At 40.1% G+C, this 15,500-nt stretch overlaps 1 protein-coding gene across 1 annotated transcript in view; it reads left to right on the plus strand.

Annotated features, from left to right (window-relative positions):
* Positions 1 to 15,500, plus strand: part of Itga8 (integrin subunit alpha 8) — a 167,889-nt gene that overhangs the window by 119,912 nt on the left and 32,477 nt on the right. The window contains exons 24-25 of the mRNA XM_042686085.1: positions 7,550 to 7,655; positions 11,088 to 11,246. Coding sequence (XP_042542019.1) covers positions 7,550 to 7,655; positions 11,088 to 11,246 — 265 coding nt within the window. The remainder of the gene's footprint in view (positions 1 to 7,549; positions 7,656 to 11,087; positions 11,247 to 15,500) is intronic.

A 15,500-nucleotide genomic window follows, 5' to 3' on the forward strand; every position in this document is an offset into this window, starting at 1 on the left:
GCTCTACCACAATCACACATCTGAGTCCACACTGGGCTCCTTGATGTACAAGGGAGGGAAACTGGCCCACAAGGAGTTGAAGATCAGACAGGTGGAAAATGCTGGGCCAGAATAAGACTAGATGCAACGTGGGTTTCAGAGTGCACGTTCAAAACTGACCATGCTGTCCTGCCTATGAGGCTGAGGTTTTCCCAAACCTTATGTAATCCTGCTCTATAGCGGCTTTTGTGCCCAGATGAGCAATTTTTATTTATTTATTTTTTACTTTGTAGTACTGAAGATTGAATTCAGGATCTCACATTTGCTAGATGGCATGCTTCCTGTTGATTCTTTTGGATTCTGAAATAGTGGCTAGCTGACTTTACCCCAGACTGGCTTCACATAAATCCTATTTTGCCTCTGCCAAAGGGGTAGCTGGGATTACAAGTTTGTGCAACCACACCTAGCTAAGATCTACAGTTGTTAGTGCTTGCACTTATATAGTTCATTCTTTTCATTGCACAAGCGTGTTACATTAGACAACTCTGCCACCATTTATCCATTCTACTCTTGATGAAAATTGGAGGCCTCCCTTGTCTCCTTTTAGCAACCTTCTTCATACACACATATCTGATCCCTAGGTGGAAGAATGTCAGCAGGGTTCAGGTGAAGAAGAATTTCAGACAGATGCTGTGGCTCACACCTGTAATCCTCGCTACTTAGGAGGTTAAGACCTCCGGGAATGCAGTTGAAAGCCAGTCTAGGCAGAAGAGTGTGAAGACTCCATATCCAAAATAAATAAATAAAACCAGGATGGATGGATGATTCTACTTCCGAATTCACTGAAATTACAGGTGTGAGCTACCACACCCAGCCGTATAGAATGATTTTTAACAATTTGATTCCATTCAGAATAGCTAATCTACTATTAATTTCTATTTGAACAGTCTTGATACTTTGTCACTCAATACATTTGTCTATTTCATCTAAGTTGTTATGTGTAGGAAGTTCCTATTCTTTCATTTTCCTTTTAATGTCTGTGGGACTTGTGGTGATGTTCCTTCTAGCATTCCTAATGTTATAACTCTATTTATTCCTTTTGACTTCTTCTTTCTCTCTGATGAATCTGCCTAAAGTTCTGTGATTTATTTTTCTGAGAACCAGTTTTAGATTTTGTTCATTTTTCTTTCTTCTTTTATTTCTTGTCACTCCCAACATTCCATTTCTTTGGCTCAATTTTTCTTGCTAGTTCCTTCTTTCTGCTTGCTCTGAGTTTTAAGTTCTCTGATTTTTCTAATTCTATGTAAAAAGTCTACCATTGACCTCTCTTCTTTTTCTACATAGTATTTAGTGTTGTAAATTTTCCTCTAAGGGTGACTTCAGCAGCATTCCAAAATGTTGATGCGTTTGATTTTCTCTATAGCTTAGTTTAAAATATTTTTTTCTTTCTTTGTGACTTTTTTTCTTTAAAAATAATGAATTGACTCATGACAAGTGACCTGTTCAGCTTATAGATGTTTGGAGCTAATTTATACATACTGTTTTCTAATTTTATTCTCTCTCTGAGAAAAATACTTTATCAGAGACAAAAATCCAAGCATACTAACTTATGTTTCTATCTTTTCAAAACTCTCAACTAGGATATATGAACTTCCACCTCATTCTTTAAGCTAGCTTATTTTTAGCAACTAAAAATAACTTGAAATTGTTGTGTCATTCCAAAGTATTTTTAAATTGGGAAGTATTTTTATTCAGTGAGATGTAATTCAATCCAAGAATGCTAACAGCTTAATGTAGGTGCCTTTAGTTTCATATATTCATTTTATAAGGTAACTATGTTTCAACCATATTTGTCAACACACTAAAAAGAAAAAGAAAGAAGTTTCTATTCATTTTTGCCAGAAATTCAAACAGTTAATGAAAATTGAGTTTCTCATGTGGATGCAATTGTTTTAATTACAACATGGATGTCCAAAAATTGACCACAGTTTATACTGCAAGATATTATTAAAGTCACTTTTGGTTTTTACATAGCAAACTTCTGTGCTTTGATTAACTGAAAAAATTGGCTCTAATATTTAATTCTTCAAGGAACAAATAGCAGTTATATCTAAGGATCTCTAAGGATATTCAGTCTTCAGAAAAAATCAATTCTGTCCTGATCAAAGGTGTTTATCCTAATGTATTTCTCATTCACTATCTTAAGCAGTTTTATTTTTTTAATTCACTGTGGGTTTATAGTTTAAAGATAAACTAAAACTGAGTGGAAAAAGAATTCCAAGAATACCAACAACTCTTTCATTGACTTCATCCCTAGATAACATCTATACTGCCCTTGGACTGGTTTACATGCCATTTGTGGGTCCAGAGGAGCCATTGAAACATAGCTCTCTGAACTGTGGATTTGACCAGGACAGGCAGCCACACAGAGCTTGAGCTCATACAGAGTAAACCAATCACACCCGTCGTGAAATGATCAGTAGTGAATGATCTATTGTACTACAATAGATCACAGCCATGACTCACCCAGAGCTGCACAGGATACTATGTGTCCACCTTGGGCAGAGCCAGCACCATTCCACATGATAAATAGTAGAAGCATTTGCTATTGGGTACTAATGAACTTTGAAAACAAGGTAATGGAAAGAGTCGACACTATACTACCAAATTCTCAATTTTGAACTTTCTGATGACACAGACATTTCAATGTAGCAAAATTCCTAATTCCAAGAAGATCTGGAAGACGTTTTGTGTTAACCTGAAATTTTGTGAAAACTTCACACACACACACACACACACTCACACGCACGCACGCGGGCACCACAAAATCTCTCTATAAATGCCTATAGACATTTCTGTCTAATGAACCCAAACTGCACTCAACTCATCTCGCCTTTGGTGGGTGAACAGTAAACAAATTGTGCTACATTTGCACCATAGACTCTCTCTCATGCATAAAAAGTGCTGAATTGCTGGCAGGTAGAGAACAACTTTAATGGATTTCCAGAGAATCATACCAAAAAAGCCTTACTGTAGGATTCCATTTGCATAACGTTATTGAAATAATAGGATTGTGGAAATAGAAAACAGACAAGTAGTTGCCAAAAACTAAGTGTGAGGACAGAGAAAAGTGGGTGTGGCTATAAAAGGCTGTCTTTATGGTCATAGAAATGTTGTGCATTGTGACTGTCAAAGCCAACCAGAAGACTGCTTTTTGAATGCTAAACCACCACACACCTTGTGTTTGTAAGTTGTCGCCATATAACAAGTGGGAGACACTTGTTAGCATGTATATGAGCTCTCTCTATATTCTTTTTTCCAATTTACTTTATTTTTATTTTATAGATGATATACATTGGGGTTCCTTTACATACTTCAGGAAATAAGTACATTTCCTTTCACACAGTGTCATCTGTTCCCTCATTCCCTCCCGTTCCATCTCTCCCATCCCCACCCACAAGTTGCATAGTTCATTTTCATCAATCTTCATTGCGCTCCACTGCTGTACTTTTTCACTTTTTCCTGAATCTGTTCCCTCCCCCCACCCTCCCACAGATGTGGACATGAGTATATCATATATAAGGTAAAGAATACAGGGTCATCAAAAAAAGAAAAAAATTAGGAAAAAACCTTTATTTTCATATCTTTGGAGTTTGTTCAGTATATATATTATCTTATATACATGAGGAGGTGGTTGGGTCTTGCACCTTTGTGATTCTCTCCTAAGACTTAAGTCTCACTGCATGTGAGTATCTAGAATTCCGTGTAATTTGTCATATCTCACTGCCTTTTATATCGAATTTCCACATATCAGGGAGAGTACGCACCATTCATCTCTCTGATCTTGGCTTGCCTCACTTAACATGATTTGTTCTAGTTTCATCCATTTCCCTGCAAATGGCATTATTTTGTTCTGTGTGAAATTCCATTGTATAAAAATACCACATTTTTTGTATCCGCTCACCTATTGTGGGCCATCTGGGTTGTTCCCATGTCTTGGGTATTGTGAATAGTATAGCAGTGAACATGGATGTGCAGGTGTCCTTATCATATCCTGGCTCATGGTACTGTGGCAACAGAGTGGTATGGCTGGGTCATAGAGAAGGTCTATGTTTGGTTTTTTGAGGAATCTCCTGACTGCTTTTCAGAGTGGTTGTACTAGTTTACATTCCTACCAGCGGAGCAATAGCATTCCTTTTTCCCCACATCCCCATCAGCCTTTGTTGTTAGAATTCAAAATGGTGGCCAATCTACCTGGGGTAAGATGGGATCTCACATTCTTTATTACAACTATATGAGAATCTACAGTTATTCAAAGTCAGCTGTAAGTTACAAAAACCAATCCCTTATTTCCTTCAAAATGTCTTTCTACTGTATCCAAATTTTCATTAATTGAGGTTCTCAATGTATAATTCTCACCCATGCTACTGCCTGGGATCTTCAAATAATGAGCAATATGAAGCTAATTTGTTGGGGGCTGTTCTGTGCCATGTTCCCCCCTGATTTAAATTGGTCTTCAATTTGTAAATAAGTGAGTTTTGGGGTCCATTCTTTTTGATTGATTGCTGCTGTACCCTGGTATAGAGCTACATTTCTTCATAGATATTTTTTCTTTGATATTGTAATGGAAATGGGCCAGGAAATTTAAGTTGAATTTTCTCAATTATCACTGCAGTTCAGGAGCTCCCAAGATGCTCTGTGTATTGGAAATGAAGCCGAATATTGGCAGTCCCTGCAAATGGCCCACTGTGTCTCTGCATATCAGTTTTCCTTCTTATTTTTTCAAGCATGTTGTCTTCACAATACCTGACAAGTTCTAATGATTTATGATTCTATGAGCGTAGAAAATGTATGACTAGTCCTCTAGGATTGGAAACCATAGAAAGAAAAACTTCTGGAGAAGTTGTGGTCATCTTCTATTCTACATTTCTTCTCTATGCGAAGAAAAACAACCCCTAGAACTTCACGATGGAAGGGAATGTTGACCATGGACTCCACTCTTTCCGGCCAAGCTGGAGACAAAGTAAAAATTCAGGCAGAAAAGTCACCATGATTCTGTGAGAACAGAAGCCTCAGCTCTCAGAACTTCTGTCTGATAAAAGCCACCTGCCACATCCTGAACTCTTGTCCTTACAATGTATGCCAGGTTTGAGCAGACTATGAGGAGAAGAAAGATTTGACATCATGACAATCCAAATAAAGGTGGAGAACTTTCAGCTTCAGGCAAAGCTATATACTGCACACTCTTTTTTATCAGCAGTACATTTTTATTATTTTATTTTTAATTTCTTGCATATCCTTTTATTATCTTTATGTAGTACCTTTGCAATTTTATTGTTTAGGTTTTTAAAAATTCATTATAAAGGTGATGTAAGAAGGAGTTACAGTTACATATGTCACATAATGAGTACATTTCCTTTTGAACAGTGACACCCCTCCCTCATTCTCTCTCTACACACTTTACAGGTGTACATTAGAGATGTTTACACTTTATTTGTGTGTGTGTGTGTGTGTGTGTGTGTGTGTTTGTCTGTGTGTTAAGGCACTGGGGGTTGAACTCAGGGCCTTGCACACTTGCTTGGCTTTTTTTAGCTCAAAGCTGGTACTCTACCACGTGAGCTTCGCCTCCACTTCCTACGGATAGGTACAATTTAGCAACATCTTTGTGGACTATCCATTTTTTAAAAAACACTTCTCAGAAGCCGAGTGCCAGTGGCTCACACCTGTAATCCTAGCTACTCAGGAGGCTAATATCTAAGGATCATAGTTCAAAGCCAGCCCAGGCAGGAAAGTCTGTGAAACTCTTATTTCCAGTAAACTTCCAGAAAACCGGAAATGGCACTGTAGCTCAAGTGGTAGAGCTCTAGCCTTGAGCTGAAGAGCTGAGGGACAGCGCTCAGGCCCAGAGTTCAAGCCCCACGACCAACAAAAAAAACAAAAGAACAAAAGAAAAAAAAACACTTCTTAGCCCTCTTCTGGCAAACAATACAGACAAAAAAAAGGGGAGGGGCCTGGGAAGGTGGCTCAGTGGTAGAGCGCTTGCCTTGCATGCATGAGGCCCTGGGTTCAATTCCTCAGCACCACATAAGCAGAAAAAAAAAGCCGGAAGTGGTGCCGTGGATCAAGTGGTAGAGCGCTAGCCTTGAGCTGAAGAGCTGAGGGACAGTGCCCAGGCCCAAAGTTCAGGCCCCACGACCAGACCAAAAAAAAAAAAAAAACAAAAAAACAAAAAAACAAAATAAAACTTTGACCAAAAGTGTTTGACATATACCAGTCATTTGTATTCAATCCCAAGAGTATATCAAAACTTTGCAGATGAGACCATAGAGATATAGCCAATTTAAATTCTTGACCTAAGGTCAGATTAATGCAATAAATTAATTATGTTCTGTGCTTTAAAAAGAGATTACCTAGAGGAAAAGAAGGAAGAGAGCACTTGACATTAGTAGAGTTCAATCAGCTGGCTTGCATCAATATCTAAAAGACATTTGAAACATGTCATTGTCTCATGGCATTACTTTAAGATGAAAGTCTGACAATTTTTTGTGTGATTATTTTTTACATAAAAACTTTTAGAAAGCATTGTTTTGGGACTTTTACTTTTATTAAGATTTTATTAAGACAGCAATTTGGTTTGTAATCTGCTTTTAACATGGAATAATGGCAAATACTATATTTCCTTTGTCCAGTGCTAGTTCTCTGAGAGCATATTGTAGAAAAATATATCCACATGTCAAGTGAATATTCCACATACCTGATAACACCATGTATTCCTCCCTCCCTGTCTCCCTTGAATTATTGATAAGACAGCTCTGGGACTCTTTTGGCTCAGGGCCTGGCCTTGTAAGAAGTCTGACTGCATTGCTAGGAAGCCAAAGAAATCTAGAAAGGAGGATTTTAGAAAAGAAATCTTAATCCCAAAACAGTGTTTCTTTCCAACTGGACATTTGACACATCACCCAGGAACCTGGGTAGATTTTTACACACACACACACACACACACACACACACACACACACACACATCTGCACACATACACTGAATCCTACTTTTAATATGGCATCCATACACTTACACAGGTTAGACTGAGGGAGGGAAGGGGAAGGAAGGATTCGGAGGGAAGGAAAAGGGAGGGGAGGGGAACGGGAGGAGAGAAGAGGAGGAATGGTGGAAGGGAAATTGAGAGGGAAGAGAGGGAAGTTGGGAGGGAGGAAGAAAAGGAAGGAAGGAAGGAAGGAAGGGAGGGAGGGAGGGAAGGGAAAGAGGGATAGAGGGAAGGTAGGTGTGTGTTCCTCTAATCTCCAGAATGCTCTTTGTTCTGCCCCCTACTAGCAAAATGTTGATCTCTGGACTAGAGATCATCCACGTAGCAGCCTACTGCAGTGGAGGATTCAGGTCTTCCACTGTATGGTAGGCATTTTGCTGAATATCTCAGTGTTTTTCTACATAGAGAGTATCTTCTGAGTAAATTGAGTATTCTGAGTTTCTTCTGCTCTCAACGTACTATACCTTAGTGAAGCATTGCTGACCTGACCATCCACAGACACTAATACAACCTTCCATATTCCAGCGTTTCCCATCCTCCGCAGATTGTTCTGCCCATTCATAACTGGGTGCCAGAAATGGAGCCCCGCAAAGAAGAGGAAGTTGGACCGTTGGTGGAACACATTTATGAGGTAGCTGTCTTCTATGGAGTTTCATTCGTATGCCCTTTACTAAGAAACAGTGCAGGGGTTGGGAAGGTGGCTCTGTGGTAGAGTGCTTGCCTTGCATGCATGAGGCCCTGGGTTCAATTCCTCAGCACCACATAAGCAGAAAAAAAAAAAAAAAGCCGGAAGCGGCGTTGTGGCTCAAGTGGTAGAGCACTTGCCTTGAGCTGAAGAGCTGAGGGACAGTGCCCAGGCCCAGAGTTCAGACCCCACGACCAGACCCAAAAAAAAAAAAAAAAAAAAAAAAACCAGTGCATGGCATTTCTAAGGATCCTAACGCAAGATCCAGGCATTATCTACTGCCTTGGGCTGTTGGACCCCCATGTGAGGTGGGTTCCTGTTAAAGGACCACAGATATGTCACTGCTTCTTGTAAGAGAGCCCTTCAATGGTCAGGGACTTTTTGCCTAGTAATTGTTCTTCTTTTCTTTCTTTCTTTCCGCAGTTCTGGCGCTTGAACTCAGGGTCTGGTCACTGTCCTTGAGCTTCTTTTGCTCAAGGCTAGCACTCTACCACTTGAGCCACAGCCCCACTTCCAGCTTTTTTTGTTTACAGGGTACTGAGGAACTGAACCCAGGCTTTCATGCGTGCTAGGCAAGCATTCTACCACTAAACCACATTCCCAACCCTGTTCTTCTTTCTTTAATGCTCACTTTTCAATATTTGGATAGCTGTGTATAGAAACTACTAGCTCCCCAGATTTCACTGCATTTTTATTTATCTTTAAAAACTCATCCATCTCTTAAACTGAAGGACACTCACTAGAAGCAGCAGAGATTTTATAAATTAGCCACTAAATAATTTCATTGAAAAATGTACAAAGAATGAATAAGATGGGTGTGTGGCAGATAAGAATAATTTTCATTTTTATTCACATAACCCACATGAGAAATGTGCATCTTGCTCTGAGATTGGGATACTCCATTGTTTAGTCAAATACTTTCAGGGACAAATTGTAACACAATGTTGTACACAATGTTCTTTGCCTATTTCAAGTATGAAATTGTGAATGGAGGAAAGACTTATTGATATATATATGCATATATATCAATATATATTATATATCAATAATATATATTGATATATATGCATATATATGATGGTTTTGTTTTGTCCTGCAGCTTGAACTCTAGACTTAAGTGCTGTCTCTGAGCTTTATTGCTCAAGGCTATCATTCCAGCCACACCTCCACTTGCAGCTTTTTGGCAGTTCATTGGCAATAAGAAACTTACAGAATTCACTACAGTCCTCAGATCAGCTTCCTGAACAGCTAGAATTACAAGCATGAACCACTGATGCTCAGCTACATTTAGGGTTGTTGTTTTTTTTACAGTCAAACACCAATGAATTTTCAAGCTACTTGGGTGACAGAGACAGGTGGATGGTAATTCAAGGTCAGCCTGGGCAAAAGTTAGCTAGCCCCTCAAATGCAAACTAGTCATGGTGGTACATACCTGTTGTCCTAGTTACTCAGAAGGTGGAGACAGAAGAATCACAGCATGAGGCACAAGCACAAGACTATAGGAAAAACTAAAAGAACTGGAGGCATGACTCAAGTGTTGAAACATATGCTGATCGAGGCCTCTTCTCTTCCTGCCCTGTATAACCGATCTAATCATTTCTAACGTGACTTCCATCTAAAGCTGCAAAGGACATGAAGAATGTTCTCTCAGGTTAACAATGAAACTATTTCTGAACCAATGAGTTGTTTCCATACTTGGGAAAAAAAGGGTCAGCACTTAGGGTAGCATTAGCATGTAATGCCCTGTCATCTGTCCAACCAAAAGCTGAGATTCAGAAGCCATGGCCAATCAAAGCTTTGCCTTCCACTCTTTTGATAGCAAAAGAAGTGAATAGTCTAATCCTGATGGCCCTCAGACCAAGAGCCTCACTGGAATAATTTTAAAATGTCAAGGTAATTTATTAAACTCGTGTGCGTCCAGTTGCTGCTCAAGACTGATAAAACTTGAAAGCTTTTACCACATTCAGACTCAAAACCATTTTCATCATAGCTGGGCTCCTAATCTTAGCATGCATAAATCATAAAAGTCAACAGCAATTACCAGTAATGCCAAAGCAATCGTCCAGTGCTTCTTACATGCTAATCTCCTGTCCTAAAATATACTGTATCAATGAATGGCATTCTCTTCCTTTCTGATCATGTGAGTTATCTAGTGTATCTAATAAGCAAAAACAATAACACGTTGTTTTATAGATCATGATCATTGTCAAACTGTGGAGGAAAAGAAGATCCTTGCTAACGTGAAAGTCGATTTCTAAATCCACAACAAATTTAAATATGCTTAGTGTTTCGGACAAGATGTTTTGCACCCTCTGAGCATGAGATCTATGGATTTACAAAGCTCTCACCTCCTTATGAGATGTGGGCTTTCTTTCATTGGGATTTGCTGATTGAAACAGAAGTTGCTAAGCTTTGGAAGGCTCACTCAGAACAGCCCTGGCACTTGATGAATGGCTGTTTTTCCCAGAGGGTGAAAGAGAGTTTGTCACATATGGTTGCAATTGACAAGTCAGTAGTCAGGCAAGAGGAACAGATTTCAGCATAAAGAATCTCTAAGTTTTGAGAGCACGTAATTAAGATTGCATTTCTAGTGCTACCATAGCATTCATAGAAATGCAAGGTAAACATTGGAATGATCAGACATGGTTCGTGCAGGTTGAATTTTCCTCCTCTGAAAAAACCAACATGGGCTTCAAACCTTTTTGAGCACTGACAGTAAGTGGAAAATTCCACACCTGATCTCATGTGATGAGTGAGTGATAGACAAATACGAGCACACTAAAAAAAAAAATCAAAAGAGGGCTGGGAAGGTGGCTCAGTGGTAGAGTGCTTGCCTTGCATGCATGAGGCCCTGGGTTCGATTCCTCAGCACCACATAAGCAGAAAAACCCACAAGTGGTGCTGTGACTCAAGTGGTAGAGCGCTAGCCTTGAGCTAAAGAGCCGAGGGACAGCGCCCAGGCCCAGAGTTCAGGCCCCACAACTGCAAAAAAAAAAAAATCCTAAGATTTCCTTTAGGCTAACATATTTGCAGAGCACTGATCTATGTTTTTGCTTTGACATATTTTGTGCTTAGTCCCATTCCCAACATATCTTCCCCCAAGATAGGTAGCCCTCATTATCATTCTTCATCATGGTATCTTATGGTGAAAATATTCCAAAATCTAGAATCCAAAACATTTCCAGATAAGGGATATTCAATCTGTGGAATCTCCACCTGGGGTTCTAGATTAAAAGTGTTTTCTCTATGAACACCAGCACATCGGGCTTCCGGAGTGGTCCCTATGCTCTCACTGGCTCTTTCTTTACTTTATGTGGAGTTGGGTTTCATCTTCCTGACTCATGCTGTGTCATTTCATAATATGTCTCTTGCTTGCAGCTACACAATATTGGGCCGAGCTCCATCAGTGACACTGTCCTGGAGGTGGGTTGGCCATTCTCCGCGAGGGCTGAGTTTCTTCTCTACATCTTCCATCTTCAAACTCTGGGGCCGCTACGATGTCAAACAAATCCTGATATCAACCCACAGGATATCAAGGTGGGAGTCTGGTCTCATCAGTAGCTTTGTCTTTCATGGGAAGGAAAAACAATTAAAACGGGGTCTTGTTGAAAACAAAATGAAGCTGTTCTATGTTGATCGAAGGATCTCTGATCAGAGCTTTCCATCTTACGAAGTGCCAAGCCTAATTGAAAATCTCATAATCTAGAAAACTTAAATGCCTCTTGGTTGATCGTTCACAGTCACCAGTCACTGACTTATTTCAACTGGTAGGTTTTTATAAATTATTTGACTAGCAGCTCAACCAAATCATCAGTAGGTAGGCCATAGTTGAGGAGCTCATACAGAATGCTATTTTCAAGGACTTTGTGGTATATCACCCAAAGACAGAAGGATCATTGCCAAAATGGGTTCTTTCACCTGCTGTCAGTAGCAAGCGGTAAAATGGAACAATTAGCTAAGGTCATCGCAAGGCCCCAGATTGCAATGGTCAGAGCCCCATGGCAGGAAACCAAATGCAGAGAAGTCCAAGGCAGTAGTGCTCAGACTGCTCAATACATTCTAGTCAACTCAATGCCTGTTCAAATACAGGCAGAGGAGGGCTGAGAACTGCTCCTCTACCCATTCCCCTCTCTTATCCACACTGCCAGTGTTCATGAACAAAAAACTTAAGTGTCCACAAAAGGCCAATTGCATATAGATTAAGATCCAAAGTTTATCAGACATCATTGTGTACCCCTGTAATCCCAGCTATTCCAAAAGTAGAGATAGGAAGATCGTGGTCTGAACCTGATCCTCAAAATAAGCTCTAACAGCCCAGTGCCAGGAGCTCCTGCCTGTCATCATAGCTACTCAGGAGGCTGCGATCCAAATATCGAGATTCTAAATGAGGCTGGCCAGACAAATCCAAGAGATTCTTGTCTCTGATTAACCAGCAAAGAAAAAGTCAGAACTGGAGGTATTGCTCAAGTGGTATTAAGATAGCCATGTGCCAAATGAATTAATTAGTTAATTAATATCCAAATTTGGCTCCATTTTCTTCCGAGAAGGAAAAAAGGGAATGAGCTCTCAAAAATGTCGCATCTGTAGGAAAATAAACACAATCAGATGTTTTCCTGAGAGGACAAGCTCATTTATGAAGAGCACTGTCCCACTGTCTACAAGAACACTATGTCCCTGGTATAAGGTCAGACTTCCTGAAGTACTGACTAGACCATGAGGCCACAGGTCTGCCTCTGCCCTAGTCATTACTCACTCTGAAAGGCTCTCTTTTCTCACCCCACTTGTGCCTCTGTTCAGAGACAGAAAGAATCAAAGAAGCCTCAATAGTAAAGGGTTTACTGGGCACCAGTGTCCCTCTTCTGAGGGAAGCAATAAATAAAGCCATTTGTAGTCCATAAAAATCATTTAGAAGACTTCCTTCCTGTACTTCCTCCACCCCAGTTTCTTCTTTCTTTGCCCTTCATTGAAATGATTTCAACATCTTCAATGACAGCAACTTATTATAAAATAAGGTCTCTGAGTGTTAATGTAGAACACATCAGTAATTCAAATCTTAAACGTTCAGTATGTGACATGCTGCGTGCTATTTTACACACAGATCCTGGAAGCCCGCAATCGCGCAGGAGGCTTCTCACTGCTTTTGAGTGTAATGTTTAACTTATATCTGACACTGTTTACATATGTTTGTATATATTATGTAACTTGTTTGGTGTATACCACGTTGGTTGTGAGTTGTTGTTTTTTTCTTTGAGTCAATTTAGCAATCATTTATAGTGACTGGGAGAGTACTCACAGATAACTTTTCTGAAATGTTGACAGACTCATGCAAACTAAAGAGGCAGTATAGGCTAAAAACACTCCATTCTCTGCTACCCTTAATACACACTTAGACTTTCGCTGTAAAGAGAAAACTGAACATAAGATTTGGTTATATGATGAAAAAACAGCTCTCTAAAATATCTTACTGGAACAATCTATGAATTCTTGAAATTCTAAATTTGGAGAAAAGTAGAAAAGGCATTAGTTACAGATTTTTGTTTCAAAGTACTTTTATTATATTTGATCTGTGCCCCAGGAGGTCTAAAGAACTTGTTTTGAAAGGACCTTTTTTGTTTTTGGTTTGGTTTGATTTGTTTTGTTTTTTTGTTGAGAATCCCACACTTTCTTTTTTTTGGGGGGGGAGTCCAGTCGTGGGGGCCTGGGTGCTGTCCCTCAGCTCTTCAGCTCAAGGCTAGTGCTCTACCACTTGAGCTACAGCGCCACTTATGGCTTTTTTCTTTTTTTGCTTATGTGGTGCTGAGGAATCGAACCCAGGGCCTCATGCATGCAAGACAAGCGCTCTACCACTGAGCCACCTTCCCAACCCGAGAATCCCACACTTTCTAACAAGCACTCTCCCCCTTGGGCCATGCCTACAATCCTTTTGCTTTTAATTTGTTTTTTGGATAAGGTCTCATGCTCTTGCCCGGCCAGCCTCAAACAACAATCCTCTTTCTTTCGCCTCCCAAATACCTGTAATTACAGATGTATGCCATCAAGATAGCCCCTAAAAGACTTTTTTATTAATAAAGGGAAGAGAAGGTTATGCATACATGCATGCTGGTACAATGGCTTGACCTCAGGATCTTCCACTCTCACTAGACTTTCTTGTTCATGGCATTTGAGCCATGTTTCTGTTCTGGCATTATGCTGATTAAGTGGAGATGGGGTCTTAAAGACTTGTGTGTAGAGGCTGGTTTCAAACCACAGTCCTCAACCTCTTGAGTAGCTAGGATTATATGCATGAGCCACTAGTACCCAGCTAAGAATCGATTTTTGGGGGTTGGTTATGGCGCTTGCACTCAGGGCCTGGGTGCTGTCCCTGAGCCTCTTTGTGCTCAAGGCTAGCACTCTACCACTTGAGCCACAGCCACTTCCAGTGTTTGAGTGGTTAATTGTAGATGATAGTCTCATGGGGACTTTTTACCCAGGCTGGCTTTGAACCACAATCCTCAGATCTCAGCCTCCTGAGTAACTAGAATTATAGGCATGAACCACTGGCACCCAGCTTATTAATAGATTTTTTAAGAGATCAAAATTCAGTATATTTTATGTCACTGCTATAAACAATTAAGAGTACTTGAAAAATACCTTCCTCTTAAGACATTAAATAATTTCTTGAAGTTCTTATTAACTTCCTTGTAATCATATTTCTTCCTAGAGAATGTTCTGTCTTAAACTAAGAATTCAAAATTGGTGAAAAGCATTTCAGTAATTCTTCAGCACCACAGGTCTAATGATTTTTAACTGCATTATCAAATTTAAATACTTGCCTCAAGACTGATTTCTGGGTTATATTTAAAAGCAGAGAATGCAACTAGGTTTAATAAAAGGAATAGAGAACAGAAAAGTATTTGTTAAAGGCATTCACTAAATCCCAGTATTCAATCTTGCTTAATCCAAGCAGTGGACTAAGGTACAACTTCTCACTGTTTTTCCTATGGTTTGGGGATGGTGCACCCTCTCCAACACTCACGTTGAAATTTGGCTTCCAGTGTAGTAGCTGTATTGAAGAACTGTGGGAACTTTAAGGGATGTTTAGGTCAAGAGGCTACGCCCTAAGGAATGGATTATACCATTCTAACAAGAGTGAGTGAGAGTGTTCCCCTTGGAGGGGTAAAGCACTGTAGGAGCAGGTTGTGACAGAAAGGACTTTGGCTTGTGAGACACTCTCTTCCTTCCTCTCTGTCCATATTGACCCCTTCTGTCCTTCCACCATGAAGCTGATAACAGCTCCATGCTCCTGGAAATGCCAGCTCCCTGAACCATGAGCTAAACTAAATTTTCCTTTATAGATTACCCAGTTGCAGGCATGCTGTATTAGTCTGACCATTTGTCCTGCTATTTGGAGGAAGTGACTAAACATCTGTGTCTTAAGACAGCCCACTTCCCACAAATCCTTCCACCTTCTGGAAGATGATCAGGACCCCACTGGATAAGCCCCCAAAAGATCCCAGACTCATCCTGGGCCTGTCATAGAGAACCCCCAAGGCAAGTTTCTGAAGTGAAGGTGTTTTCACAGCTCTTCCACGTCTTCCTCCGCAGCTGGGCAGACAAGCTCCTTTCAGCTAAATCCCTTTCTCTTTGGTGCACACACGTTTTTCTAGTCAACCTTTCCCTCCTCTGTGTGTTCTCATTTTGCTCACCACTGACTGAAAAGAATTTCCTCCTCCGCTGCCTCCTCCCAGCCCTCTTACAGATTTTTTTTAACTTTGTTTAGGTTTGGTTTCGTTTGGTTTGGGGTTTTGTTGG

This window comes from Dipodomys spectabilis, unplaced genomic scaffold, assembly GCF_019054845.1.
Source record: "Dipodomys spectabilis isolate Male_0828 unplaced genomic scaffold, ASM1905484v1 ptg000096l, whole genome shotgun sequence".
Lineage (NCBI taxonomy): Eukaryota > Metazoa > Chordata > Mammalia > Rodentia > Heteromyidae > Dipodomys > Dipodomys spectabilis.